At 45.2% G+C, this 27,372-nt stretch overlaps 2 protein-coding genes and 1 long non-coding RNA gene across 11 annotated transcripts in view; 2 read left to right on the forward strand and 1 right to left on the reverse strand.

Annotated features, from left to right (window-relative positions):
- opn4a (opsin 4a (melanopsin)) overlaps positions 1-10,695 on the forward strand; it is a 30,220-nt gene extending 19,525 nt beyond the window's left edge. For both annotated transcript variants that reach the window (XM_047351098.1, XM_047351099.1), the window contains 8 exons: positions 4,105-4,308; positions 4,518-4,689; positions 4,773-4,949; positions 5,535-5,642; positions 7,018-7,213; positions 7,292-7,456; positions 9,147-9,203; positions 9,480-10,695. In XM_047351098.1, coding sequence (XP_047207054.1) covers positions 4,105-4,308; positions 4,518-4,689; positions 4,773-4,949; positions 5,535-5,642; positions 7,018-7,213; positions 7,292-7,456; positions 9,147-9,203; positions 9,480-9,644 — 1,244 coding nt within the window. In that variant the 3' untranslated portion in view covers positions 9,645-10,695. The remainder of the gene's footprint in view (positions 1-4,104; positions 4,309-4,517; positions 4,690-4,772; positions 4,950-5,534; positions 5,643-7,017; positions 7,214-7,291; positions 7,457-9,146; positions 9,204-9,479) is intronic.
- LOC124858838 lies at positions 9,984-10,885 on the reverse strand. The gene is made up of 3 exons (XR_007035951.1): positions 10,793-10,885; positions 10,578-10,644; positions 9,984-10,101 (listed from the first exon to the last, which is right to left on the reverse strand). It is a non-coding gene; the product is annotated as an uncharacterized LOC124858838 (long non-coding RNA).
- Positions 10,833-27,372, forward strand: part of LOC124858836 (LIM domain-binding protein 3-like) — a 45,299-nt gene continuing 28,759 nt past the window's right edge. For 2 of the 8 annotated variants that reach the window (XM_047351090.1, XM_047351091.1), the window contains exons 1-3: positions 10,842-11,010; positions 17,634-17,818; positions 25,597-25,748. In XM_047351090.1, coding sequence (XP_047207046.1) covers positions 10,875-11,010; positions 17,634-17,818; positions 25,597-25,748 — 473 coding nt within the window. In that variant the 5' untranslated portion in view covers positions 10,842-10,874. Of the gene's footprint in view, positions 11,011-11,085; positions 11,228-17,633; positions 17,819-25,596; positions 25,749-27,372 lie in introns of all 8 variants that reach the window. The other 6 variants (XM_047351092.1, XM_047351096.1, XM_047351093.1 and 3 more) reach the window with 5 other exon arrangements.

A 27,372-nucleotide genomic window follows, 5' to 3' on the forward strand; every position in this document is an offset into this window, starting at 1 on the left:
GCGGCAGTAGAACTCGTTCAGGTCGTTGGCGAGGCGTCGGTCGTTGATGGAGTGGGGGGCTTTCGGCTTGTAGTTGGTGATTTGCTTGAGCCCTTTCCAGACAGACGCAGAGTCGTTGGCTGAGAACTGGATTTGGAGCTTCTCAGAGTACAGTCGTTTGGCCTCTTTTACTGCCTTGCCAAACTTGTACTTCACCTCTCTGTATATGTCTTTGTCCCCACTCCTGAAGGCCTCTTCCTTATCCAGTCTTAACCTTCTGAGTTTAGCTGTGAACCAGGGTTTGTCGTTGTTGTAACTCACCCTGGTGCATGATGGTACACAGCTGTCCTCACAGAAGCTGATGTAGGAAGTCACAGCCTCTGTGTACTCGTCCAGACTGTTGGTAGTAGTCCTGAACACATCCCAGTCTGTACAGCCTAAACACGCCTGGAGATTCTCCACAGCCTCACTGCTCCACTTCCTTGTCGTCCTCACAACAGGTTTGCAGAGCTTTAGTTTCTGCCTGTATGCAGGAATCAGGTGGACCATGATGTGGTCGGATTGGCCCAGTGCAGCACGTGGGACGGCGTGATAAGCGTCTCTGATGGTGGTGTAACAGTGATCCAGAATGTTGTCCTCTCTGGTCGGACATTTTATAAACTGTCTATATTTGGGAAGTTCGTGGGTCAGATTACCTTTGTTAAAGTCACCAGCGACGATTACTAAGGAGTCCGGGTTGGTCCGCTCCACACTCAGTATCTGGTCGGCGAGCATGCGCTGTGCGACCTGCACGTTAGCTTGCGGCGGGATGTAAACACCGACCAGGATGAACGAAGCGAACTCACGGGGGGAATAGAAAGGCTTACAGTTTATGATGAATGATTCCAGGTCTGGAGAACAGTGCTGCTGAATCACTGTCACGTCGTTGCACCAACCACTGTTGAGGTAAAAACAGATTCCTCCACCTTTCGCTTTGCCGGAGAGTTCCGTGTCTCTGTCCGCTCTGTAGAGCTGGAATCCTGCCAGCTGCATCGCAGAGTCCGGTATTAATCCACACAGCCACGTCTCCGTGAAGCACAAAACTGCCGATGAATAAAAGTCCCTGTTTTTCCCCAACAACAGTTGTAGTTCCTCCATTTTGTTGGGAAGTGAGCGCACGTTAGAGAGAAATATTCCAGGTAACGGTGTTCGTAGTCCATGCTGGTGAAGTCGTACCAGCACCCCAGCCCGTTTCCCTCTCTTCCGGCGTTTCACCGCGTGAACAAAGGTGAGCGCACCTTTGACCAGAATGTCCAAATATTCCAGAGCAGTAGGTAGAAATGTTGGAAATAACTCCTCTGGTGTAGTAGCCCTGATGTTCATGAGTTCTTCTCTGGTGAGAGAGCTCCGGGTACCATCACAGAAGACCGTTTTAAAGCAAAAAACAAAACAAAACAATGCGCACCAACACGCCGAGGCGACCATCTGCGGCGCCATCTTGTTGATTCTAAATCACAGCTTTATGATTCTTACTGCATCTGAGGTTGGATGAAATTATTAATCATAACCAGAAACATGATTTTGAAGTCTTCTATCCTTTTAAGCAGACATCCAACAGTAGGGGGCGCAACAAAGTGGAGCAATTTGTGTCCCATAAAATACTGAAGATAGTTTTACAAAAAATCTATAGATGTTTTTGGAGTAATTTGAGATTATTTTGACAATTCCTGCAATTTTAACAAGGTTTTTAAATTTTGGGTCAACGCTGCCATATACTGGTCCTTCTCAAAATATTAGCATATTGTGATAAAGTTCATTATTTTCCATTATGCCATGGTGAAAATTTAACATTCATATATTTTAGATTCATTGCACACTAACTGAAATATTTCAGGTCTTTTATTGTCTTAATACGGATGATTTTGGCATACAGCTCATGAAAACCCAAAATTCCTATCTCACAAAATTAGCATATTTCATCCGACCAATAAAAGAAAAGTGTTTTTAATACAAAAAACGTCAACCTTCAAATAATCATGTACAGTTATGCACTCAATACTTGGTCAGGAATCCTTTTGCAGAAATGACTGTTTCAATGCGGCGTGGCATGGAGGCAATCAGCCTGTGGCACTGCTGAGGTCTTATGGAGGCCCAGGATGCTTCGATAGCGGCCTTTAGCTCATCCAGAGTGTTGGGTCTTGAGTCTCTCAACGTTCTCTTCACAATATCCCACAGATTCTCTATGGGGTTCAGGTCAGGAGAGTTGGCAGGCCAATTGAGCACAGTGATACCATGGTCAGTAAACCATTTACCAGTGGTTTTGGCACTGTGAGCCGGTGCCAGGTCGTGCTGAAAAATGAAATCTTCATCTCCATAAAGCTTTTCAGCAGATGGAAGCATGAAGTGCTCCAAAATCTCCTGATAGCTAGCTGCATTGACCCTGCCCTTGATAAAACACAGTGGACCAACACCAGCAGCTGACACGGCACCCCAGACCATCACTGACTGTGGGTACTTGACACTGGACTTCTGGCATTTTGGCATTTCCTTCTCCCCAGTCTTCCTCCAGACTCTGGCACCTTGATTTCTGAATGACATGCAGAATTTGCTTTCATCCGAAAAAAGTACTTTGGACCACTGAGCAACAGTCCAGTGCTGCTTCTCTGTAGCCCAGGTCTGGGGAATGCGGCACCTGTAGCCCATTTCCTGCACACGCCTGTGCACGGTGGTTCTGGATGTTTCTACTCCAAACTCAGTCCACTGTTTCCGCAGGTCCCCCAAGGTCTGGAATCGGCCCTTCTCCACAATCTTCCTCAAGGTCCGGTCACCTCTTCTCGTTATGCAGCGTTTTCTGCCACACTTTTTCCTTCCCACAGACTTCCCACTGAGGTGCCTTGATACAGCACTCTGGGAACAGCCTATTCGTTCAGAAATGTCTTTCTGTGTCTTACCCTCTTGCTTGAGGGTGTCAATAGTGGCCTTCTGGACAGCAGTCAGGTCGGCAGTCTTACCCATGATTGGGGTTTTGAGTGATGAACCAGGCTGGGAGTTTTAAAGGCCTCAGGAATCTTTTGCAGGTGTTTAGAGTTAACTCGTTGATTCAGATGATTAGGTTCATAGCTCGTTTAGAGACCCTTTTAATTATATGCTAATTTTGTGAGATAGGAATTTTGGGTTTTCATGAGCTGTATGCCAAAATCATCCGTATTAAGACAATAAAAGACCTGAAATATTTCAGTTAGTGTGCAATGAATCTAAAATATATGAATGTTAAATTTTCATCATGACATTATGGAAAATAATGAACTTTATCACAATATGCTAATATTTTGAGAAGGATCTGAATTTAGTTTTAGACTGTCTTGTTTTCTTCTCAGTGCAGAGTCCTTTCTACTGGACCAAGAACATATTCAGCATGTGTTTACAGAGGTTAAACACTAGGGGGCTCTCTAAATTGGCTTATTAAAGCCAAAGAGACCTTTAATTGAGGCGGCAGGAAGCAAACAATCTCAGATTTATTTATAGTTTCTTCATCTCCATCAGATCTGTCAGCAGTCATGGTGAGGTGGGTCCAGTGAGCTGCTTGTATAACACACAGGACCATATCTGCAGGGTTTCAGCAGCTGATGGGATTCTTTAGGAAACCATCCACTAGGTTGTCTTGAAGAAAAGATGATGTCTGCTGGTGGGGAACCAGGAGGAATGGGCCAGCTGAGGAGGGCTTGGACCCTTTTCATAACTTCTTGTACTCGTTCTAGTTGATTTTGTGACCATTTAGTGCAGATTCATGGGTCGCTGAGCAGGCTCTGACAAACTGGTTCTGGTTCTGGAACTGTCCATCCTGTAAAGGTTCTGCAAATGAAAAATATGAAAACAGGAACATTCAACCACTGCAGTTAAGTTTAACTACTGTAGACCTTCAGGTTAAATGGAGATTCGGACTGATTCTTCCTGCAGCTTCAGCTTCATTCAGTTAAAAATAAAATCAGTGATGAAGTCTTCCTCTTTTGCCTCCAACAACCTTCAAATGAAACATATTGGACTCCAGTTGAGAGGAGCCAGACAAGTGCTGGAGTTCAGTTTGTTCTCTAAGGGTCCTTTCAATATCAGAACCAGCCTGTTGGCCTGTTCCTTTCTTCTCTGCAGGCTGCGAGCTGTACGCCTTCTGTGGCGCTCTCTTTGGGATCTGCTCCATGATTACGCTGATGGTGATTGCCATCGATCGTTACTTCGTCATCACGCACCCTCTGACCTCCATCGGTGTGTTGACACGGAAACGGGCCCTCCTCATCCTCATGCTGGTGTGGGTGTACTCCATGGGCTGGAGCCTGCCGCCATTCTTCGGCTGGAGTGAGAGCGCACATCGGCAACCACAACAACACAACACAGCAATATTAACAACACAACAACACGACAAACCAACACAGCGACAACACAACAACAATGACAACAACACAAGAACAGCAACACAACAAAGACTCATCCTCCAGAAAATCAGCCTCAGAAGCTCTGAGCCTCTCTCTCTCTGTCTGTTTGTGTTAATGTCTCTCGCCCGTCAGGCGCCTACGTCCCCGAGGGCCTCCTGACTTCCTGTACGTGGGACTACATGACCTTCACCCCGTCGGTGCGAGCCTACACCATGCTGCTCTTCATTTTCGTCTTCTTCCTGCCGCTCTTCATCATCATCTACTGCTACGTCTTCATCTACAGAGCCATCCGCACCACCAACCGGTCAGTCCAATTGTTTGCCCCAGTTCTGATTGCGTTCTGTTGGTGTCGGATTGGAGATGTGAGGTGTGTGTTTGCGTCTGCAGGGCGGTGGGGAAGATCAGCGGCAGCACCCACAGTCACAGCAGCACTCGGGACACGGTAAAGAGTTTCCACCGGCTGCAGAACGAGTGGAAGATGGCAAAGATCGCTCTGATCGTCATCCTGCTCTACGTCATCTCCTGGTCGCCCTACTCCTCCGTCGCCCTCACCGCCTTCGCCGGGTAACGTTTTACTACATCAGACAGCACACAAACCCACAACTTGGCTTTCAGTTGTCTTCAGGCTCTCGGTTCATGATCGTTCTGCTCATTTCCAAGTCAGAAATGAAATGTGTAAAAAATCAAGCTGAAGGTTGAGGAAAAGTAATGATGTGTTTGGAATGATGCTTAACTCAGAGTCCCCCCAAGAACAGAGTAATGAAAGCAAAGTCTTCAGTCGGAATTTGAGTTCATAAAGTAAAGATTTAGACAGTGATGTATACCGTGATGAGGAGGAAGTTAGAACTGTTACCTGAGAGCAGCAGCTTAGAGACTTAACAAACCGGCACTCAGAGATTTAATAGCACTCTATATTGAGCCCAGTTGGCCTGCAAGTCAGAGCGGAGAAAATAGCCACTTGTGATAAAATATAAAAAAATCTTAATTCTGGCATCGTTAAGATAGACTTTATAATTTCTGCTCCAGTTCTGATCAGCATTGTTACTCTGGTATGAATCAGCCAGGCCCTCTGATTGGCTCCTGGCAGTCACAGGTGAGGGTTAATGAAGTATGTGGATCTGACCCATGTTCTGGTTCCTCCTGCTGCAGGTACGCAGACATGTTGACTCCCTACATGAACTCGGTGCCCGCCGTCATCGCCAAGGCCTCGGCCATCCACAACCCCATCATCTACGCCATCACACACCCAAAGTACAGGTAACACCCCCACAGGGGTCCCGGTGCTGAGTTAGCGGGGCGGGGGCAGAGGGACCCATTACCATTCAGTGATTGGTTTGCAGTTATCCATGAAGTACGACACAAGCAGCAGAAATGATCAAACTACTGATTAAATTATTACTGTTAGCATGATCATCGAACTCTGAACAGCTTCCTCTGTTTTATTTCTCAAATCCTAAATACATTTACATTTGAAACTTTGAATAAATTATTTTATATTTTCTTTTTTTCACGTTCTGTGTGGGAACTTCAGAACTCCTGGGGGCCCCCTGCTGGACTGGTGTCTCTAAGCAGCAGCCTAGAGTGCTTTTGCCTTGGGCCGGCTCTGGTTAGGACACAGAATAAAAGCACCAACACAGTTTTAAAGCTTTAGTTTTGTAGTTTTATTAATAATCAGATTGATTAGTGTTTTACCTTAAATAAGTTTATTTATATAGCGCAACATTAAAACACATCTCATCTCAATCACTTTACAATAAGAAACTTTATTATTTTATTATTACTTCAATGTAAAAATGTGTCAAAATCCCAACCTAATTAACAATTAAAGCACAGCACACTCCTTACTGCAATAATTCAATATTTGTTCTGTTCTAAATTAAAAATATTGAACATCTTTTTTTTCCAACTGGCGACAAAAACTGGTTTAAATTTTGACTGAAGGATAAACTTTCAAAGGCTGGGTCCAATGTTACGTGACGTAAATGATGAAGATTAACAGGAACTGGAGCAAACATCTCCTCCTTTATGTAAAATTTCATGAGCACCAAATGAAAATGTCCTCCAGCTGTAACCCGACCTTTCTGATCGCAGTGAAGCATCGGACTGATTCAGTATTTAATGGTTCTGTTAATCTGGGTAAAAGCTTGTCTGAAATAATCACTTCCTAGTGGATGTGAACTGGGCCATAGACAATTAAACACCCACACATGATGACTTATCAAAGGACATGGACTGGTCAAGGTCTAGAAAGCTTAAAATGGAGAAAATCAAGATTTTTCTTTGTTTGTTGCTGGAAACATTTAAAAGAGACTCTAATATTCTTAGTGTTTTATGTTCTCGAAGGGTTTGGTTAAATGACTCAGTTACAGATAATCAATGTGCTCAGTTTGTTCTGTTCCATAAATCCTCAGAATGATGTCTCCTCTCTTCTGGTCAAACATGGTTATTTAATCTTTGGCAGGAATTTGGATCCGCGGATGCACGGGTCAGCCTCGGTGTCCGAGGATCCAGGGATCCACGGACACGAGGACAGCTGACCCGTGGATCCATGGATCTAAGACCAAAGGCACCACTGAAATGTGACCCAGGTAATCAGGTCACAGAGAGTGAAATTTTTCTTCTCTTCTTTTAGGATAGCTTTGGCCAAGTACATCCCGTGTCTGGGTGTCCTGCTCTGCGTCCGTCTCCGCGACATGCGCTCGACCAGCAGCAGCTTCATATCGACCCGCCGCTCCACTGTGACCAGTCAGAGCTCCGACATCAGCAGCCAGTACAGGAGGCAGAGCACCGCCAAGTCTCGCCTCTCTTCTGTCTCCGACAGCGAATCAGTGAGCTCCAGACATCATTTCCTTTGAAAACAAGAAGAATCTGTGAACTTGCTTGAATGAAGTCGGTTCCCTTTGCAGGGTTTGACGGACACCGAGGCCGACCTGTCTAGTTCGGGTTCCCGACCGGCCAGCCGACAGGTTTCCTGTGACATCAGCCGAGACACCGCCGAGCTGCCCAACTTCAAACACTCCTCCAGCTTCAAGTCCAAGCTGAAGAACCTCGACTCGGGCATCTTTGAAAAGGTAAACTTCTGTCAGAGCGACAGAGTCAGCAGCAGATCTGGTGTTACGGTCAGACATTTAGGTCAAGTAGCCTCAATGCAGTTGTTCCATCTAACATCCATCCATTCATCCGTCCGTCTGTCCGTCCATCCATCCATCCATTCATCTATCCATCCGTCCATTCATCCATCCGTCCGTCCGTCCATCCATCCGTCCGTGCATCCATCCATCCATTCATCCGTCCATCCATCCATCCGTCCATCCATCTATCCATCCATCCATTCGTCCATCCATCTATCCATCCATCCATTCGTCCATCCATCTGTCCATCCCTTTGCTTCCAATAGGTCCTTGGACATCCCTTCCACATCTACTTCTTCTGAAATCAGACCAAGCACTCCTAGTAGTCGATGGCCTACTCTGAGATCTGTGTGTGGTGGGACCAGTCCAAATCCCCTCTCCTGGTAAATATTCCAGAGTCCCAGGTCTTCTGAAGACCATGATTCTCTGCTGAAGGTGGATCGGCTGGTCCACTGGTGCGGGCAGAACCATGTGGGGCTTAACCATCTCAAGACTGTGGAGATGATGTTGGACTTCCAGAGATCACCCTCCACATCAACTCCCCTCACCATCCTCAGTAACACCATCCTCAGTTCCAGCAGGACCAGGGTGGGGGGCCCAGTCTGTCGGTGAAAGCCAGAGTGGAGCAGATGACATCAATCTGGAAACGGTGGTCCACCATGAGGAGGAGAAACTCAATCAAGCTCACAGCTGGAGCTTCGGAGGTCAAATTCCTTGTTTGTGCAACAGTCCAGTAAAGCTGGTTCTGATTCTGAGGTTCTGATTCTGAGTGACCAATACTGTCGGTGGGAATTCCTGTACCAACTGCTTCACACAAAGTAAACTACTGTAGAATCTGAGATTCTAGCTTGATGAACCCATCAAGACCACATCAGACAACCCTCACTGAGCAGAACTTACTTAACTGTTTCTGATCCTAATAGCAGCTGCAGGAACCAACAGAACACTCCTTCATATGGACCGCAGCAAGAGGTACCAGTCCTTTATTCCAAAGGTTTTCTTTCTCCTAGTCAATCCAACTTTCATCCATTTTAAAACATTTATACTAGGATGAAGATCTGATCCAGGATGAAGACCTGGTCCAGGATGAAAGCTGGACTGTTTTTCCTAAATCTGCTGTTTGACCTCTGGTGAGACCTTCTTCTCCAGCTCTCTTACATGGACCTGAAAGACTGATTCATGCTGTCTTTACAGCACCTCCTGGTTCTGGGTCTCTGGTGATCAGCATCTGTTGAAGTCCTTCCTCCTGGACCCTTCAGAGCTGTTTGAGGCTGTTTCTGTCGTGTTCTCAGGTTTGTTCCAGACAGGAAGTGGGAGGAGAAAAACCAGAAGATAGTAGTCACAGCTCAGCTTTCCAGGAGACGTTTTAACATTGTTCCAGAACTGATGCTTTGATTGGCTGAAGTCACATGACTCTGCAGAGTGAGGTACCAGCAGCGGACTGTTGAAGCCATGGATCCTAGAAGAAGACTGGCTGAGGCTGCAGACATTGTCCTCTGATGTCTTTACATGTTCTGCTTGTGATGCTAGGAGCTAACACCCAGGCCAACTTGGGGATCTAATTTAGGAATAAAAACCTTTGGTGATGAAATCTTTGGTAGCTTGTATCTGATTTCCTTTTCTCCTTCAGACATCGTATGACACCATCTCCATGGGAGGACTCAACGAACGCAACAGCATCTCAAATGTGAGTGATGAAGATTCTTCATTTTTTTATTAGGAATAAGACATTAATTTTCTGTATTTTTGATCCTTTTATCACTTCAACAGTGTTTGTCCTAACGAGTGTCCTCCGTCTCTGTGTGGTTATATTTGTCCCTTCTGCTTTCCTCTCCTTTCTTCTTCTTTGATGGTTTGTGTCTTCTTCATGTGTTTTCTCATGTCTCTTTCGAGTATATGAGCATCTCTTTGTCCTGGTGTCTCCGTCTCAATGTTCTGAAGTCCTGTTTGTCTTCTTGGACAGACTGGGGACGTCTCAGACGGTCATGTGATGAGAGGCCAAATTGGGCGGATTCCGAGCATCGTCATCACCTCCGAGACAAGCCCCTTCCTCTCCATCGGGCGGAACGGATCACGCACAATCCGAGCCAAGGCGTCCCACAATAACACGGGGGCGTGGCCTGGATAGAGTCCCGCCCACCCAGATTCAGCTGCAGTCATGTGACGGGTTCACTTCCAGGCAGAAATATTCCCAACCGATGAAAAAAATGATCAACACAAACCAACTGTTCATGTATTTATAGGAAGTTGTGCATGAATCCTGTTTTTTCCTGCTTAAATTATTTTCATTGCTGCTGATGTTTAAAGTTTTAAATTTGTCTGGTTCTAAACTGTGAGAAACCCAAAGACAGTCCAACTGAAACGGCACATAACGCCTCCTGGTTAAAAATGACTTATTTTTATGGTTTTATAGTTTAGTTTGATGTTTTTGCTGCTGCATGTTCATCCAGCTGAAGGACGATGTGCCTGACAGTGATGTGACCCTGCTGGGGGAGGGTTCTGGATCAGCCTGGAATGTTTCTTTGCTCTTTGTTTGCAGGAAGGTTTTTGTCTCGTCAGTGAAACTGGACCAGCAGAGAACCCGACTGTTAAAGATAAAAATTATTTTAGTCCTGCTGCTTTCGTTGTTTCCTGTAAGAACATCAGTTTTGCACATCTTTTCCTTGAACACGCAGTAAATCCTGCAGAATCAGTGGAAAACCAGCTGATTTATTTATTTTTCTAAATAAAGACGTGTTCTCCACAGCGCAGCAGCTCTGTTTGTTTCTATATTCTGTAGGCATAAATGTTTTTTTTTGCACCGATAAAGTGTTACTCAAAGAAACATTTGAGCTGAAAGTACAGAATCAATTAAATAAAGACAAAAGAAGAAGTGTCAGGGCTGAGAACCTCTCCCCAGGAAACAGAACCTCAGAGATCATCCTTCAGATTAGCTCCAGGTTTTCAGCTCTTAATGAATCACCATTGTGGATCTTAAATCACCTTTTCAAATGTTTTCCTAACTGGTTCTCTGCAGAACTTTCCGGTTTTAGGTCAACAAAACATGAGAATCTTTTTCTACCTGAATGATCCAGAAGACTGAATTCAGTTCCCTAAGAACTGACCAGCAATAAGGACTCAAGAAACACCTGGGAAGAGCAATACAAACCTATTAAAAACGGATGAAACAATAAATAAATGTGAATATCACTTTGAATATTTAGTATTATTTATGGTGAAGTTATTAAACTGAATTTAATCGTAAAATTTTCATTTATGTTTTAATTTGAGTCAAACCTGGAGTTGAAGACAGGGGTTAAGGTTTAAAACAGAGGCCTCTTGTCTCAGGGTGCTGCCTCTTTAAATAAAAGTCCCGTTAATGAAAATCCCTGTAACACCCCCCACCCCCCTGCGGGGCCTCCTGCCTCCTCTCCCAGGCCTCCCTCCGGCTCTGTGGCAGGGAGTCGGGACCAGAACAGGATCCCGGATCACCGGAGACCCATCCAGGCAGACAGGTACCATGCTTCCACTCAGTTTCTTCTCATTTATCCCGTCTCCTCTCGCCTCATCCTGACCGCCTCCACCTCCAGCAGCTCCGGGACCAAGTGGCTGCGGCCGTCCGGCTCACAGCTCCTGCCGCCGTGTCACCGCGGCGGCCACCACCCGCTGAGGCAGCAGCTGTTCACGGTTCCAGGCGGATCTGTAACTCCGGGTCTGGACGCTTTCTGACAGGTTTTTTCGGGGTGTTTGCTGGTTTCTGTACACGGACGGGCCCTGCTGGGCGGAGCTGAGAGGGTAGCAGGTGGGCGGGGTTACCTGAGATCTCAGGTGAACATGACAGACTGCAGCAGCAGAGAGAGCAGTATTTTAATGAGCTGAGAGGTTTAATTATTCAGTGTAGTGATTCATTTAAACATTTAGCTCACTGATATTCACAGACCATCTCCTCTGCTTGGCCTGATCTTTGAGGACAATGAGTCCTGATGTCTGAGCAGAGCTGACCTTTAATCAGTGTCTGCTGCTCTGTTTAAACTGCTCTCTGACTGCTGAGGTCAGCTGCTATTAATGACCTGTTTAACATCTGGCCTTCCACTGGCTGAGTTTGTCTGATGGACGCTCTGACCTTTCAACTAAAGGTCAGCAGGTTTTACAGATCCTTGTTTCTGTCCAGTGGACAGGTCCATTCAGGTTAGCTTGACGTATTTCCAGCTCACACTGTCAGAGATGTTCAGTTAAATCAGAACCAGGGGCGCCTCCAGGACTTTTTAAAAAGGGGTCCAGATAAGGGCCACTAATAATGAGGGCCAGAGCATGATGGATATTAATGCAGCTGAGGGGGACAGACATTCATAAAGTTTCGAGTCATTAAGGCACCCCCTCTCCTTTCTACTGTTAACTGTGTGGGGGGGGGGGGGTGGATCAATGAAGGGACTCAACAGTAAGATACAGTAAAATACTAAAATTAATTTAAATGTTAATTTATAACCATGTTCAAATCATTTTTATTGAAATACAAAATTATAAACAAATAAAACGTTCATCTAAAAGACAGAATTTAACATTTAAGTTTTATAACAGTGATAAAATGTCAGTCTGTTTAAACAGCTTCAAAATGAGAAATCATGTGATCAACCACATTATAATATAATTATACTTAGCCAGCCACTTCATTAGGTACACCTAATCGCATTTAGGCATCTAGACCTGGTGAAGACCACTTCCTGAAGCTCAAACTGAGCGTCAGGATGGAGAAGGAAAGGATCCACGTGACCTTGAATACAGCAGGGTTGTTGGTGCTAGGCGGTACCAGCAACTTGAGTATTTCAGAACCTGCTGATCTACTGGGATTTTAACCCATCACCAAAGAGAAAATATCCAGAGAGCATCAGCTGTGTGGATGAAGATTTCTTGTTGATGTCAGAGGTCAGAGGAGAATGGGTCGACCGGTTCCAGATCATAGAAAGGATGCAGGAGCTCAAATAACCACTGGTTCCAAACCAGGTTTGGAGAACACCACCTCTGAAGGTACACCATCTGGAACCTTGAAGCAGATGTTCTACAGCAGCAGAAGACCACAGCTGGTTCCACTTCTGTCAGCTAAGAACAGGGAACATGGAACCATGGATCCATCCTGCCTTGGGTCAACGGTTCAGGCTGGTGGTGATGTCATGGTGTGGGGGATATTTTCTTGGCCCACTTTGGACCCATCAGCACCAACTGAGCATCATTTAACCACCACAACCTACCTGGGTGTTGTTGCTGACCATCTGCATCCCTTCATGACCACAGTGGACCCATCTTCTGATGGTTCATTCCAGCAGAATCTTCTTCACAAAGAACAGATCATCTCAACCTGGTTTCTGGAACCTGGCAAAGAGTTCTGTGGACTCAAACGGTCTCTACAGTCGCCAGATCCCAGTCCAACAGAACATCTTTGGGATGTGGTGGAACAGGAGGTTCTCATCATGGATGTTCAGCTGATAAATCTGCAGCAGCTCTGGGATGCTATCATGTTAATATGGACCAAAACCTCTGAGGAATGGTTCTAACACCTTGTTGGATCCATGGCTGAAGAATCAAGGCAGTTCTGGAAAACAAAAAGGGTCCAACCCAGTTCTAGCTTGGTGTATCTAATATAATGGCAAGTTTGTTTTATTGTGTGTCCCGAATGAAGCAGAGATGTTTAATTAGAAACCAAACCATCCATCCATCCATCCATCCGTCCATCCATCCATCCATCCGTCCCTTCATTCGTCCATCCATCCATCATCCGTCCATCCATTCATCCATCATCCGTCCATTTATCCATCCATCATCATCCATCCGTCCGTCTGTCCATCCATCCATCCATCCATCATTCATCCATCCATCATCCATCCATCCATCATCCGTCCATTTATCCATCCATCATCATCCATCCGTCCGTCTGTCCATCCATCCATCCATCATTCATCCATCCATCCATCATCCGTCCATTCATCAATCCATCATCCGTCCATTTATCCATCCATCATCATCCATCCGTCCGTCTGTCCATCCATCCATCCATCCATCATTCATCCATCCATCATCCATCCATCCATCATCCGTCCATTTATCCATCCATCATCATCCATCCGTCCGTCTGTCCATCCATCCATCCATCATTCATCCATCCATCCATCATCCGTCCATTCATCAATCCATCATCCGCCCATTTATCCATCCATCATCATCCATCCGTCCGTCTGTCCATCCATCCATCCATCCATCATTCATCCATCCATCCATCATCCGTCCATTTATCCATCCATCATCATCCATCCGTCCGTCTGTCCATCCATCCATCCATCCATCATTCATCCATCCATCATCCATCCATCCATCATCTGTCCGTCTGTCCATCCATCCATCCATCCATCCATCATTCATCCATCCATCATCCATCCATCCATCATCTGTCCGTCTGTCCATCCATCCATCCATCCATCCATCCATCAATCTATCCATCATCCGTCCATTCATCCATCCATCCATCATCCATCCGCCCATCCAATCTAGCATGCATGTTTGGGAGGAAGCTGGAGAACCCAGAGAGCAGCTTCACATGCACACTCCACACCGATAGGTCCGAAGGGATCAGATCTGGACATTCTTCTAATTATCAGTAAATATGCTGCAGGACTGTTCTCCTGTCCTCCTGTGATGTTCTTCTGTTCTCCTGTCCTCCTGTGATGTTCTTCTGTTCTCCTGAGATGGAGGTGGGTCATCATTTCGCTGTTTGCAGAATTTCGTCTAATGAACTGGATCAACAGTTCTCCAGACTTTCTGAAGCTGTTTAAGAGTTTTTCTATGGATTCTTACTCAGATTCAGACCGGTTCTGCAAAACTATTGATCCAGATCACATTGAAGGATCACAGGGAGGTTCTGCTTCATGGGCAGAACCCAGAAAATACAGAAGGATGGATCTGGACTCTTTGCTCCAGTTTGACCTTTTCTCAGCCTGGGGAAGTTCTGCAGCGTCTCTGTCAGATTCCTCTTTGCCACAAAGGCGTCTAAACTTAGCCGATGATATCCGACGCTGAGCAGATCCAGCTGGTCTGGGATCAACCTCCCAGTCCCTGCAGAACATGTTACATACATGATCCGGATCATGTGTTACAGGAACGAAAATTCCTGCTCTGCACAGAGAAAATCTGTTCTTTGAGGAACATTTAATAAATGTCACACCAGAATCACCTCCCTTTTTAAAATGTTGTGATTTATCTTCAGAGCTAAGTCCATCATTGTGTCACTCTGCAGGCAATACCCAGATCAGATGTCTCCTAAAATACTGCAGGCTCTTGGGTACTTTTGTTTTCCATAGTTTGATTTAATCTCCAAGTTAACTGACCAGTGATGTGTTTTAATGCATATGAGCACATCCTCATCTGGAGATGAAGGCCAGGTTTGGACTCCTTTCATTTATCATTTTGGAAACATGGAAGAGTATCAGCTGTGCTGCCTCGCAGCAAGAACGTTCTAGGTTCAACTCCCAGCAGGGACCTCTAGGTGCTTCATCTTGCAGTCCAGAAACTTCTCAGATTACCTGCTTAGTCTTCATGTCCTACAGGTGTTGATAATGATGTTTGTCTCATTTGTCTCTGTGATGGACTGGAAACCTGTTCCCCCGTGACCCACTGACTGCTGGAGATCAGAATCAGTGATCCTGGGATGTTCATCGGGTCAGGCGGGTCTAGATGAGTTTAAGGTTTTTATAAGCATGTAGTTTAAGGGCTTCCTTCACTGATGAGAACAATGAGTCAGAACATTAAGGGTCTTTGCTGGATCTTGGTGGGGAGCACATTTAGAACATGGTAGGTTTCTCATACCATGACATGATAGGTTGTGGACGGTTCTGAGCATGTCCAAAACCTCCATATCTGGGTCATGGTGGTTTATTATTGTGGTGGCAGAGTATCCACACCTTTAAAAGAAGCTTCATTGATCTTTGTCCTTCTTCTGCTTCTGATCTGAGCCGTTGATTTCTGCTGTGTGTTTGGCACCCCTTCTGACTAGGAGTATTATTGTTCCTGTCAGCATGCGCAACCACAGAGGACACAAACATTTGATCTCCACATGAACGTCCTCAGAGAGTCCTAGCGCACCCTGGTGAACGAGGAAAGATGACAGAATTTACGTCGTGCACTTTTCACGTTTGAAGGTGTGGAATAGAAGCAGATGTTGGCTGCACCGCCATCTGCTGGTTAGAAAAGCAAGCTTATAAAAGTCAAAGAGACGCTCTTCAGGTCCAAATTCTGGGACATGAAGGTTTCTTATTTTAGTCATACTGTACTCTGTGGACCAACATCTTCTATGACGTCCCTGAGATGTATGACCTCTTCTCTTTTCCAATGGTTATAATCAGTCTGACAGAGGGAGGTATCCCAATCCTTGTGGTTTTTAGTATAACAATGACCATCAGTTGGACCCTTTGTGAGGTTCCTTGAGACGACATTGTTGTAAATAAGCGCCGTTTAACTAAATAATCTGAACTGAAACTATCTCTGTAGTTATGCTGCTATAGGCTTAGACTGCTGGAGGACATAATGACCACTTTCACCCTCTTCGCTACATTCTCATACTACTCTCCAATTTTACATTATTTGCTGTTATTTCAGCTTTTAACTTTGTTCTCTCTTTTCTCTTCCTAGAAGCTACACCTGGCCTGACTCTGTGTCTACCTGTGACACCTTTCTGGAGAGGGGAACCGTCCGAGCTTCTGCTGGCAACAACTTAATGCTCACCTTCTATAGATGATCCACATGGTCCTGTCTTTCAGTGTTTAACCCTTTCTCTCTCCTAGACATGGATACTGACTGAGCTTCTACTGTAACTAACTCTATGTTCTCTCTTTCAGACTCTAACCTTGAAAACTGGCTCAGAGTTTATCTGTTCTTTCTTTCTAGATGAAACGACTAAAGGAGCTACATCCATTAATATTTACTTTTCCTTCTCATAGAAAGTACTCCTGGATCAGTGCTTCTTTGTTCTCTTTGTGTCTCTGCTCTGTTCTCTCAAACCCCCAGTCGGTCGTGGCAGATGGCCGCTCACACTGAGCCTGGTTCTGGTTCTGCTGGAGGTTTCTTCCTGTTAAAAGGGAGTTTTTCCTCTCCACTGTCGCTACATGCATGCTCAGTATGAGGGATTGCTGCAAAGTCAACACCAGTGACTGTCCACTGTCTCTACATGCTCATCCAGGAGGAGTGAATGCTGCAAGTCACTGACTGGATGCAATCTGCTGGGTTTCCTTAGATAGAAAAACTTTTTATCCAATTTGAATAAATAACTGAATCTGACTGTTGTGAAGTGCCTTGAGACGACATGTTTTGTGAATTGGCACTATATAAATAAAACTGAATTGAATTGAATTGAGAGATGCCTGCAGTAGATTTGATCCATTTTAGCACTGATTTACACTGAAATGGGAAAACAAGCTGAAAACTGTGACATTTAGTTTCATAGAGGATAGACTCTATGTAGTTTGACTGGTTTTATAGGAAGTTTTAACCCTGTAGCTGTTTAGTGTGACAGGCTCAGTTTTCCAGAGTTCCAGGTTCTGATCACAGTGGTCTTTTTGGCCGGCCTGTCTCAGACTCACCTGCTGCAGATATTCAGATGTGTTTCCTGCATGTTTCAGTGAGTTATCTGGATCTAAACCCAGACGGCTGAAAGCTGGAATAACTTCTAGCCACCGGCTTAATACCCCACCTGCTGCTGACTTTTCGCTATCGGACCCTCTCAGCACCAGGCCTTTTGGCTTTATCATCTCCTATATAATGAGACGTTTCCTGCCGTGCCTCCTGATTGGGTCTGAGGGAGACCCAGTGCCCTGCAGAACCTGCTCAGTGGGAGGGGGTCTGGAAGAATCTGCTGGGTCTATATTAACCCAGTGAATCACGGCGAGCTTGGCATTCCGGGTGTCCCCTTTCATGCCATATAAGTCCTCCTCCCTCCTCCCTCACCCCTCACCCCCTCCCACAATGCCACTATGCTATCTCTGTCTATTCTTAGGCTGTCACTTCAGCTCTTAGCAGGCAGGTCCCTCTTCTTTCTCAGCTTCCTTCACTTTGTGCATTCATTTCAGTTTTCCAATCATTTTCCTGCTGTGTCCTCCAGAGTCTCCCATCCCTTCTCTCTGCTCAGCGTGGGGCTGTGGTTCAGAGATCTGGCCTGAGTTTGGAGGATCTCTCCGTTTTTCTGGAAGAATGAGCACCTACACAGTGACCCTGCCAGGCCCCGGGCCCTGGGGCTTCAGGTTGCAGGGAGGAAAGGACTTCAACATGCCACTGACTATCTCCAGGGTAAGGAAAACTGCTGGAAAACTGTGTCCATGTTTCCTGATGTGTCTGTCAGACCTCCACCTCAGGTTTCTGTGTCTGAAGCAGTAATTTAAGGTCTTATAAATCTGAATTGTGAGAATGTTTTTAGATAGTTTGAGGCAGGATGTCCTGGTTGGTCCAGTGAAGCCACTGGTGGAAGACCAACTGCTTTTCCTCTCGCACTTCTGTCCTGATTGGCCTGAAGGAAATAAATCATCTTTATCAAAGACAGAAACCTTAAACTCATCACATTTGGATGTTTGTTAAATCTACACCGATTGTTTAAGTTTATGATGCTGAATGAAGGAGAAAATCCTCCAATCCTGCATCAAGCTTTGGTTCCACCAGCACTTCATTGGGTCAGAGACCCATCCCGGTGTGACATGTTGCTGTAAAGCTCATTGATTGTTCCTCCTGAAGCTTTCTGTTGCTGATTCTTTCCTGTCATGGTGGTTCTGTGGCCCCCGGCGGCCCCTGAAAGCAGAGCTGCAGCTTCTAAAACAGGAGCTGGTTTAGGTTTTCAGAGCTCCGTCTCTGAATAGCTGGAGAGGAAAACCTCCTGTCTGTTCTCACTTCTGCATCTGCTGTGGGGATCCTGACATGTTGGACTTCCTGTTGGCTGAACGCAGCCCAGGAGCTGCTCTGAAATCTGCACAAGGTGGTCCATTCAGCCCAACGTCTGAGCTGCGGTTCTGTCTGATGTGGACTGGTTCATGTTTAGTGTCCAGGGAAGCTTCATTCATTAGAGCAGACGACAGTTTGGTTCCGACTGAGCTGCAGCTGCATCTCAGAACAATAAAATATTCTCTGATAAATTACGGACTCTTTACAGACTCATGGGTTATACAGGGGTTGGACAATGAAACTGAAACAGCTGTCATTTTAGTGTGGGAGGTTTCATGGCTAAATTGGACCAGACTGGTAGCCAGTCTTCATTGATTGCACATTGCACCAGTAAGAGCAGAGTGTGAAGGTTCAATTAGCAGGGTAAGAGCACAGTTTTGCTCAAAATATTGAAATGCACACATTATGGGTGACATACCAGAGTTCAAAAGAGGACAAATTGTTGGTGCACGTCTTGCTGGCGCATCTGTGACCAAGACAGCAAGTCTTTGTGATGTATCAAGAGCCACGGTATCCAGGGTAATGTCAGCATACCACCAAGAAGGACGAACCACATCCAACAGGATTAACTGTGGACGCAAGAGGAAGCTGTCTGAAAGGGATGTTCGGGTGCTAACCCGGATTGTATCCAAAAACCATAAAACCACGGCTTCCCAAATCACGGCAGAATTAAATGTGCACCTCAACTCTCCTGTTTCCACCAGAACTGTCCGTATGGAGCTCCACAGGGTCAATATACACGGCCGGGCTGCTAAAGCCAAACCTTTGGTCACTCATGCCAATGCCAAACGTCGGTTTCAATGGTGCAAGGAGCGCAAATCTTGGGCTGTGGACAAATGTGAAACATGTATTGTTCTCTGATGAGTCCACCTTTACTGTTTTCCCCACATCCAGGAGAGTTACGGTGTGGAGAAGCCCCAAAGAAGCGTACCACCCAGACTGTTGCATGCCCAGAGTGAAGCATGGGGGTGGATCAGTGATGGTTTGGGCTGCCATATCATGGCATTCCCTTGGCCCAATACTTGTGCTAGATGGGCGCGTCACGGCCAAGGACTACCAAACCATTCTTGAGGACCATGTGCATCCAATGGTTCAAACATTGTATCCTGAAGGCGGTGCCGTGTATCAGGATGACAATGCACCAATACACACAGCAAGACTGGTGAAAGATTGGTTTGATGAACATGAAAGTGAAGTTGAACATCTCCCATGGCCTGCACAGTCACCAGGTCTAAATATTATTGAACCACTTTGGGGTGTTTTGGAGGAGCGAGTCAGGAAACGTTTTCCTCCACCAGTATCACGTAGTGACCTGGCCACTATCCTGCAAGAAGAATGGCTTAAAATCCCTCTGACCACTGTGCAGGACTTGTATATGTCATTCCCAAGATGAATTGATGCTGTATTGGCTGCAAAAGGAGGCCCTACACCATACTAATAAATTATTGTGGTCTAAAACCAGGTGTTTCACTTTCATTCTCCAACCCCTGTATTTCTGTTACTGTTGATGATTCTGGCTTACACAACATTCAGCTTCTAGAATATTACATCAGACCAATAAAAAGGTTTTATTCCTGAAATGTGGTCCTACTGAACAGGTTGCCAGGTTCCGATCAGTATCTGCACTCAATACTCGGTCTGGGTTCCTTTTGCATGAATTACTGCATCTTTGTGACGTGGCATGGAGGAGATCAGTCTGTGGTTCTGCTAAGGTGTTTAGGAAGCTTTGATAGAGGCCTTCAGCTCGCCTGCGTTGTTGGTACTGATTTCTCTCATCTTCCTCTTGACAACAACCTATAGATTCTCTGTGGGATTCTGGTCAGACCAGTTGTTGTTAGCATGGTCACTGGACCAGCTTTTCGTACCTTTGGCAGTGTGGGCCAGAACCAAGTCCTACTGGAAAATAACACCAGCATCTCCATATATCTTGTCAGTAACAAGTGCTCTAAGAAATGTTTGTACTCCTTTTTCTACTAAATGTTTTCCTTCCACTTAACTTTCCATTAATATCCCTACAGCTCTTTATGAGCTCCAGTGTCTTTAAGAATGAATCTACTGGACAGCTTCCTCATGATTGTGTAGACCCTAATGTGATCCTATCAGAACATTTCTGTAATAAAAGCATTTTTATTGGTCTGATGTTAGGTTCTAATGTTCTGACGATGTTCTTTTACAGCTGTGAGATGCAGCTGAGTGTTCTGATGAACATCTTAATTTTTAAACAGCTGCACCATCTGCAGTTCTGCTCGGTTCTGGTTTATGGTTCTGACTTTGAAGTCGAGTCTTTGTGGAGCTCTACTCAGGTTCCACTGATCTGGACCACTGGAGACCTTCTCAGCTGCAGGTTTTCTCTGTTTATTATTTGACAGATTGGCTTCAGCTCTGCTGGCTGAAGGTCCAGATCCAGCTCATTGTTTCTGCCAGAATTAAAGCTTCCTTTAAAAGGTCATAAGGTCAAAGACATGATAAAAAATCCTCCTGATCTTGTTTCTTCTCATCATGTGAATCATTGGAGAGTTGGAGAACAAGTTGACTTCAGAGAAAACAACCTCAGAGCTTCAGTCTTCGGTAAGCTGCTGCTGTTCTTCTGACTTTATGAAAACCTGTGTCCCTCCATGGAACATCAGATGGAGTTTTAAGTTTCAGGTTCTTCTCCTGGTTCAGATTAGAGATCTGGATCTTCATCAGTGAGTTTTTATTCAGAGCTTCAGATCTTCCTCTCAGCTTCTTTCAGCCTGTCATGGTGCCGTGACCAGAGGTGAAACTTGACAGTAACTTCTGGGAGGTTCATAACTCTCCCAGAATCTAAGTTCTCCTCACTAACATGTTGGATCAGCAGAACAATAATTGCTGAGCTGCATGCTGGTTCTGATGGAACAGTTGAAGTTCTCCTCTTAGACTTTAACTGTTTAACTGAGTTAGTTAGGATTAATGTGGATCTATAGACTGAGGAGAAGCTCCTTCATTGAGGAACAGTTAATGAGATGTTTCTTCTCTGCTGTCTGGTTCTGGCTGCTGCTTTCATACCTTCATCCCTCCCCGACCCTGCAGAGATCTAACAGCTGCTCATGGGGTTCCTGCTGACTCCTGTGAATGCTTTCAAGTCTTCATTCAGCTCCTCAGTCCTTCCTGTGATCCAGGACTCCAGGCTTTCTGAAGGTCTCCGGGATGTCTGAAGGTCTCCAAGTGTTCTGAAGGTCTTCATGTGTTCTGAAGGTCTCCAGGTGTTCTAAAGGTCCCCAAGTGTTCTGAATGTCTCCAGGTGTTCTGAATGTCTCCAGGTGATCTGAAGGTCTCCAGGTGTTCTGAAGGTCTCCAGGAGTTCTAAAGGTCCCCAGGTGTTCTGAATGTCTCCAGGTGATCTGAAGGTCTCCAGGATGTCTGAAGGTCTCCAAGTGTTCTGAAGGTCTTCATGTGTTCTGAAGGTCTCCAGGTGTTCTAAAGGTCCCCAAGTGTTCTGAATGTCTCCAGGTGTTCTGAATGTCTCCAGGTGATCTGAAGGTCTCCAGGAGTTCTAAAGGTCCCCAGGTGTTCTGAATGTCCCCAGGTGTTCTGAATGTCTCCAGGTGATCTGAAGGTCTCCAGGTGTTCTGAAGGTTTCCGGGCTTTCTGATGGTCTCTAAGTTCCAGCCTTTAAACCAGACAGCTGGACTTCTCTGTGGTTTTCTGTAGTCCTGGTGAAAAATGCATGGCTCGCATGGATGTTCTGTGCAGAAGATATAGTCTGAAGGCAGAAAGTGTTGCTCTGAAGGTTCTGCTGTACTGTTTTGGATTCATGTATAATGAACTGACCCCTGGCAGCTCTGCTCCAGTCCTCAGTACCTCATGACTTCAGCACTCATATTCATTTCTTCAGGTTGGTGACAACCTGGTCTCACCCACTCACAGATATTGGACCTATGTTCTGAGAGCTCTTCCCACTGAACCACATTCTCATTAACTCTCTGTCCCAGTTGCTGATATCCACCTCAGTCAGAACCTGGAGCAGGTGTCCATGGGTTGGGGTGAGATTCTGGAGATTTTATGACCAAACTGTCAAAGTTTTAGAGTGGATTCTGCTCAGCTTAGATTAATATGATTTTAGAACCTGCTGAGGCCCGTTTTATTAGTCCTGATACGTAGAACCCTAGAACTGTCTGAGGGTCTCACAGTAAAGGTTCTCTTTGTAAAGTGACATATGGATCCTGTGAAGTTGATGTTGTCTTGTTTATCAGTAGTTAGCTGTTGATGACCCTTGACCCCTTAGGGTGTCAGGGGTCCTCTGGTCCATTTTAAAAGGACATTTGAAAAGAGCACCAGGTGGCGCTGTCTCGGTACCCAAATCATGACCGTTTGTGTTTATGGTACCAGAGGAGCATTTTTAAGAGCCAGAATCAATGGTTCCCTGTCACTCAAACACAGCTGACTGACAGCAGCAGGTCCAAATGTCCGGTTAACATCGGGTTTTGGAAATCAGGCAATGCTAACAGTTTATGGATATGGTCACTTTAATATGTTGTTTTCTTTATTGCACATTGAGATCTTCTGGAGGTTTGGAGCATTTTAGCAACTTGCTGTGCAGAGGTTCTGAGGTGTTTTATGGGTTATTAGAGCTCAGAGCTTCATTTGAACATGTTTTCTTGATAATGAGTTCTCTGACCTGTTACCTTCATCAGTCTGAGACAACTGGACTGATTATATTTGATTCAGAGGGAAGGTTTTAATATCTGCTCTGATTTCTTCTCTTATTTTCTTCAGAAAGTTTCATTCTGCAGCTCAGTTGAGTCCAGCTGCTTTCATTTCTCCTCAGATGGTTTCTGAGAATCTCTGAAGATACAGCATTTCTCTGAAAAACAACCTTTCACCGTTCACATCCTAGCTGCAGAGATGTTTCTCTCATATTGATTGTCATTAAAGCATCTCACGTGTTGGTTCCTGCAGAGACAAACTGACCCCTCTGCCCAGCAGCCCAGGCGTCGGTTCTCCTGCTACTGTCCGTCCAGCCGTCCCCTCAGCTGCTCCCGTAAAGTTTTACGGAGGGTGTGAAAGCTGAGCAGCTGGTAACTGGACTCCTGCTGTAACACATGGAGATGAGCAGGTGCTCTGAGAGCTCCTGCATCCTGTTACAGCAGCACACAGGGGCATCCCAAACACTCTCACATCCGGAGATCCCAAATTAGACCTGCAGGGATGCAGGACTGGGAGGAATTCTGGAGTTTGGTGTCGTAGAAGTTCTCAGGGCTCATCTAGAAGGAAACACACCAGACCTTCAATGAGAAGAACATAGCAGAGGTGGTTTAGTTAGACTTTATTACCAGTCAGGATTGAATGAGTACAATAAGAGCTTTGTGAAAATATTGATGCTTATTATTTATAATTATTACAAAACATCATAATAATAACATAATTATCATCATCATAACTAATATTATTATTAAGAAGAAATTGATTCGAAGAAAGAAAGAAAGAAAGAAAATTCATTCAAAAGGCGCAAAATAGCAACCAGAAGCCTTCATCTCTGAGACGGAAATCCATAGATCATGGCCTAATGAGACATCAGAAACTAGATTAAACATCTCCAGGATGTAAATCACCATCAAGTCTCTGAAGGTCAAAGCAGAGAGATGAAGAACAACCACAGAGGGAAGATTATTACAGCAACGACCCAGAATGTCTCCTTGAGAGCAGATGAACCAGCAGGTCTTCAGATGTTCCTGTCAGGATGATCTGAGAGAAACACAGAGTGTGTCTCTGCAGCCAGCTTAGTTTGAAACTACCCAGGTCTGCAGAGACATCTAAGAAGGTCTCATCTGGGTGTTTACTAGGACAGGGCTTCTTTTCAGGGCTGCAGAGACGCTTGATGCACGTAGGCATGCAGACAGACCATAATATCAACAAAACAAAGATTAAAAATGACTAGAACCGACCAAACAGAGAACAACTCTTTACAATGTGGCTGCAAACTGATTTAACCTCATATTATACAGAAATTGATGTTCCACACAAAGGTATGATGTTAAGGTTCAAACATGTACAAATAAGTTCAGCTCAACATCAAAACGTTGCATAAAGACGAGGTTTATATTTATAGAGATCAACCAGCAGCAGTTTTAATCTGCTCAGTTTCTGGTTATATTTTTAATAATGATGCTTCTTTGTTTGCAGATATTTATAAAACCCAAATAAATGAATTTATTGGTTTAAATGACCAAACAAACAGGGAGACAAATGAATAATGTGTAAAATAACTGAACGAGGATGAATCACATAGAAAACATTTATGGCTCCAAATGATTGGGTCAGAGCATGACCCGGGATGTTAGGGAATATAAAATTAAATTACAAACTATAGAACAGAATCCAACATTAACCAAAGGTCATATACAATCTTTCTTACCTGCAGTGAACCCTTTAAACACAGGAAGTAAACCGGTTCTATAAAAACATGCTGAGCTGAACCACAACCCGATCCCTCAGAGTTCCTGGACCTCTGACCCTCAATTAATGTAGGAGAGGCCCTGGCAGCTTAGAAATGTGAACCATGATGAGTGTAACACGTATGTGGGTCATTGTGAGAGGCTGCTGGGAAACTAGGCCGTTCTGCTGGCCCGACAGGCCTGGTATTGTTCTGGCTCAGTGAGCAGCATTCTGTATTAAACTCAACACTTTGGTTCTGTTTAACCAATCAGTCCGGAAGCTGAGGAAGCCTGAAACCAGCCGCTGGAGGAGGCTCAGGATGCTTCCACATGATGTAATGATAATGCAGGGTTGATGCTGGAGGTTAAAGGTCAACACTTTAAAAGACCATCTTCATCTTAAAGGAACTGATGCCCTCTGGTGACCTTTCTGGTCCAGTTCTGTCATTAAATTCTCCTCTTTCAGCCCTTCATGAGTAGCATACGACTGCACACTGACCCGATTGAGGCTGTCCTCCGACACGGTGAGAGTCTGTGTCCTTGAACGTATGAATCATTAATTTATTGATTAGTTCTAAGCCCATTTCACGGATTGTTTCATGGAAATGCCGCCGCCTGCTGTTCCTGATAAAATAATCCAGAAATGCAGGGCGGCGTATGCACTGACCTGTGCTCCGTGTTCCAGCAGGAATCTATCACACCTTCAGGTTCTCACAGGGGAACGTCTTTGTGTTTGGACAGATCACCCCGGCCAGCAAGGCGGCGCAGGGGAACCTGATCCAGGGGGACGTCATCGTCGCCATCGACGGCATCAGCACCGAGGGGATGACTCACCTGGAGGCCCAAAACAAAATCAAGATGGCCCATCACAACCTGGCACTCACCATGACCAAGTAAGATCTGATTTCTGCTGTAAGGACTTAACCAGTTTTCCTCCCATTTAAACCCCGCGGAGAAACATTTCTGTATTTCAGAGATAAACACCTCTAGGAAGAACATTTCTGACAGCTTCAGGTTCAGTTGAGGACATCAAGAACACAGTAGAGAAATTAAATGACACAAATATCTTCTGTTAAGTTTGCAGCTTCATTTTCCTTGGATTCAGCCCAAAATGATCTTCTAACTCAGATCATCACCGCAGGTGAAGCTGTGAAAGAATGAACCAACATCTCCTCAGCAGCTGGTGGCTTTAACAGAGGAACAGGTCTTCTGTTAGCAGCGGCTGTCTCCAAAGAAAAGCTGCAGCATCATTGCTTTGCTTTAAAATGACCTCATGTGTAGCACGCTGATGCTGAGAACATTACAGAAGAATGGTTTTCTGGATCACCAGAAACGTCAAGCACAGAGGTTCATCTGCAGAGAAGAAGGACCATTTTCAACTGTGAAGAGCATTACAGAATCACTACTTCTGTCCAAGTTGAAGGATATGCAGCAGACGTCTGAAGTATTTTTAATGATGACTCCTCCTTCTGATTGTTTGAAACATCTGGAGAAGAAAGGATGAGAGCCACCATGAGTCCTTGATGTAGCCAACAGTGAAGCATCTTCATCTAATCCATGTGTGGAGGTGCTTCTCCTCCAAAGAAGTGAGCTTCTCCCTAGTTCTGTCCAAGAGCACTGCCATGGATAAAGAGTTGGATGTTCTTCAAGAGCAACTTCTCCAAGCAGTCCCATGCTGCAACCTGCCTTTGTTTCCCCGTCACAAATTATTTTTTCCAGCTGCAGCAGTGACTTTTTTAAGCCTTCTGTCTGAAGATGGTGTTGACCGTTCCCTCCAGAGGACCTTCGTCCACATGGAACAGGAGCTTCTGACCATGAGGTTCTCAGATACATTTTCCAGCTTCTCCCTCTAGACCTTCTGCAGTTCTTACTTGTTGCAGAGTAGCTAAAGTTTGTTGCTGCTGCTGTGATTCTGCAGGACAGAAAGTAACCTTCTGTTTACCTTCTAACAATCTTCTCAGCAGAGTTTCCATCATAGCAACCAGGATGCTGGAAGGAGGTCAACGCAGTCTGACCTCATGATGTTTTACTGAACATGGTTCGTAAACCTGCAGATCTCAGAGCTATCCTGGTCAGATGTATGAACTCATTTAATTGACCACAATCACAAAGAGATTCTGCTGATGTCCACTGACCGGTTCTGTCCTGGTACACCTCAGCCCAACTCGTCCACTGAATGCTGACAAATGATGTGTGTCAAATTCAAACCACACAGAGTTGTTCCCCATGTGGTTCAGTCTCAAATCCACCAATCATCTGTCATCACTGCATCTGCAGCACCAGCTCACCTGATCATGGGTGACCTGATGCTGCGCTGAGACTGCCTCACCTGGTCAGTCAAGGTATAACAGGGAGGAGTTGACCTCTGCCTTGGCCCTTCACAGCACACATGGAGATGGTGAAAAGCTACCTTCATCAGGCCTTAAAGGAGCTACAGAGAGAACATTTCTGTTGTTGGTTCTGTTCTTCAGGTGCTGCTTAGATGTTCTGATTAAACAAATGGGAAATAAATCAGCT

The sequence above is a fragment of the Girardinichthys multiradiatus genome, chromosome 22, assembly GCF_021462225.1.
Source record: "Girardinichthys multiradiatus isolate DD_20200921_A chromosome 22, DD_fGirMul_XY1, whole genome shotgun sequence".
NCBI lineage: Eukaryota > Metazoa > Chordata > Actinopteri > Cyprinodontiformes > Goodeidae > Girardinichthys > Girardinichthys multiradiatus.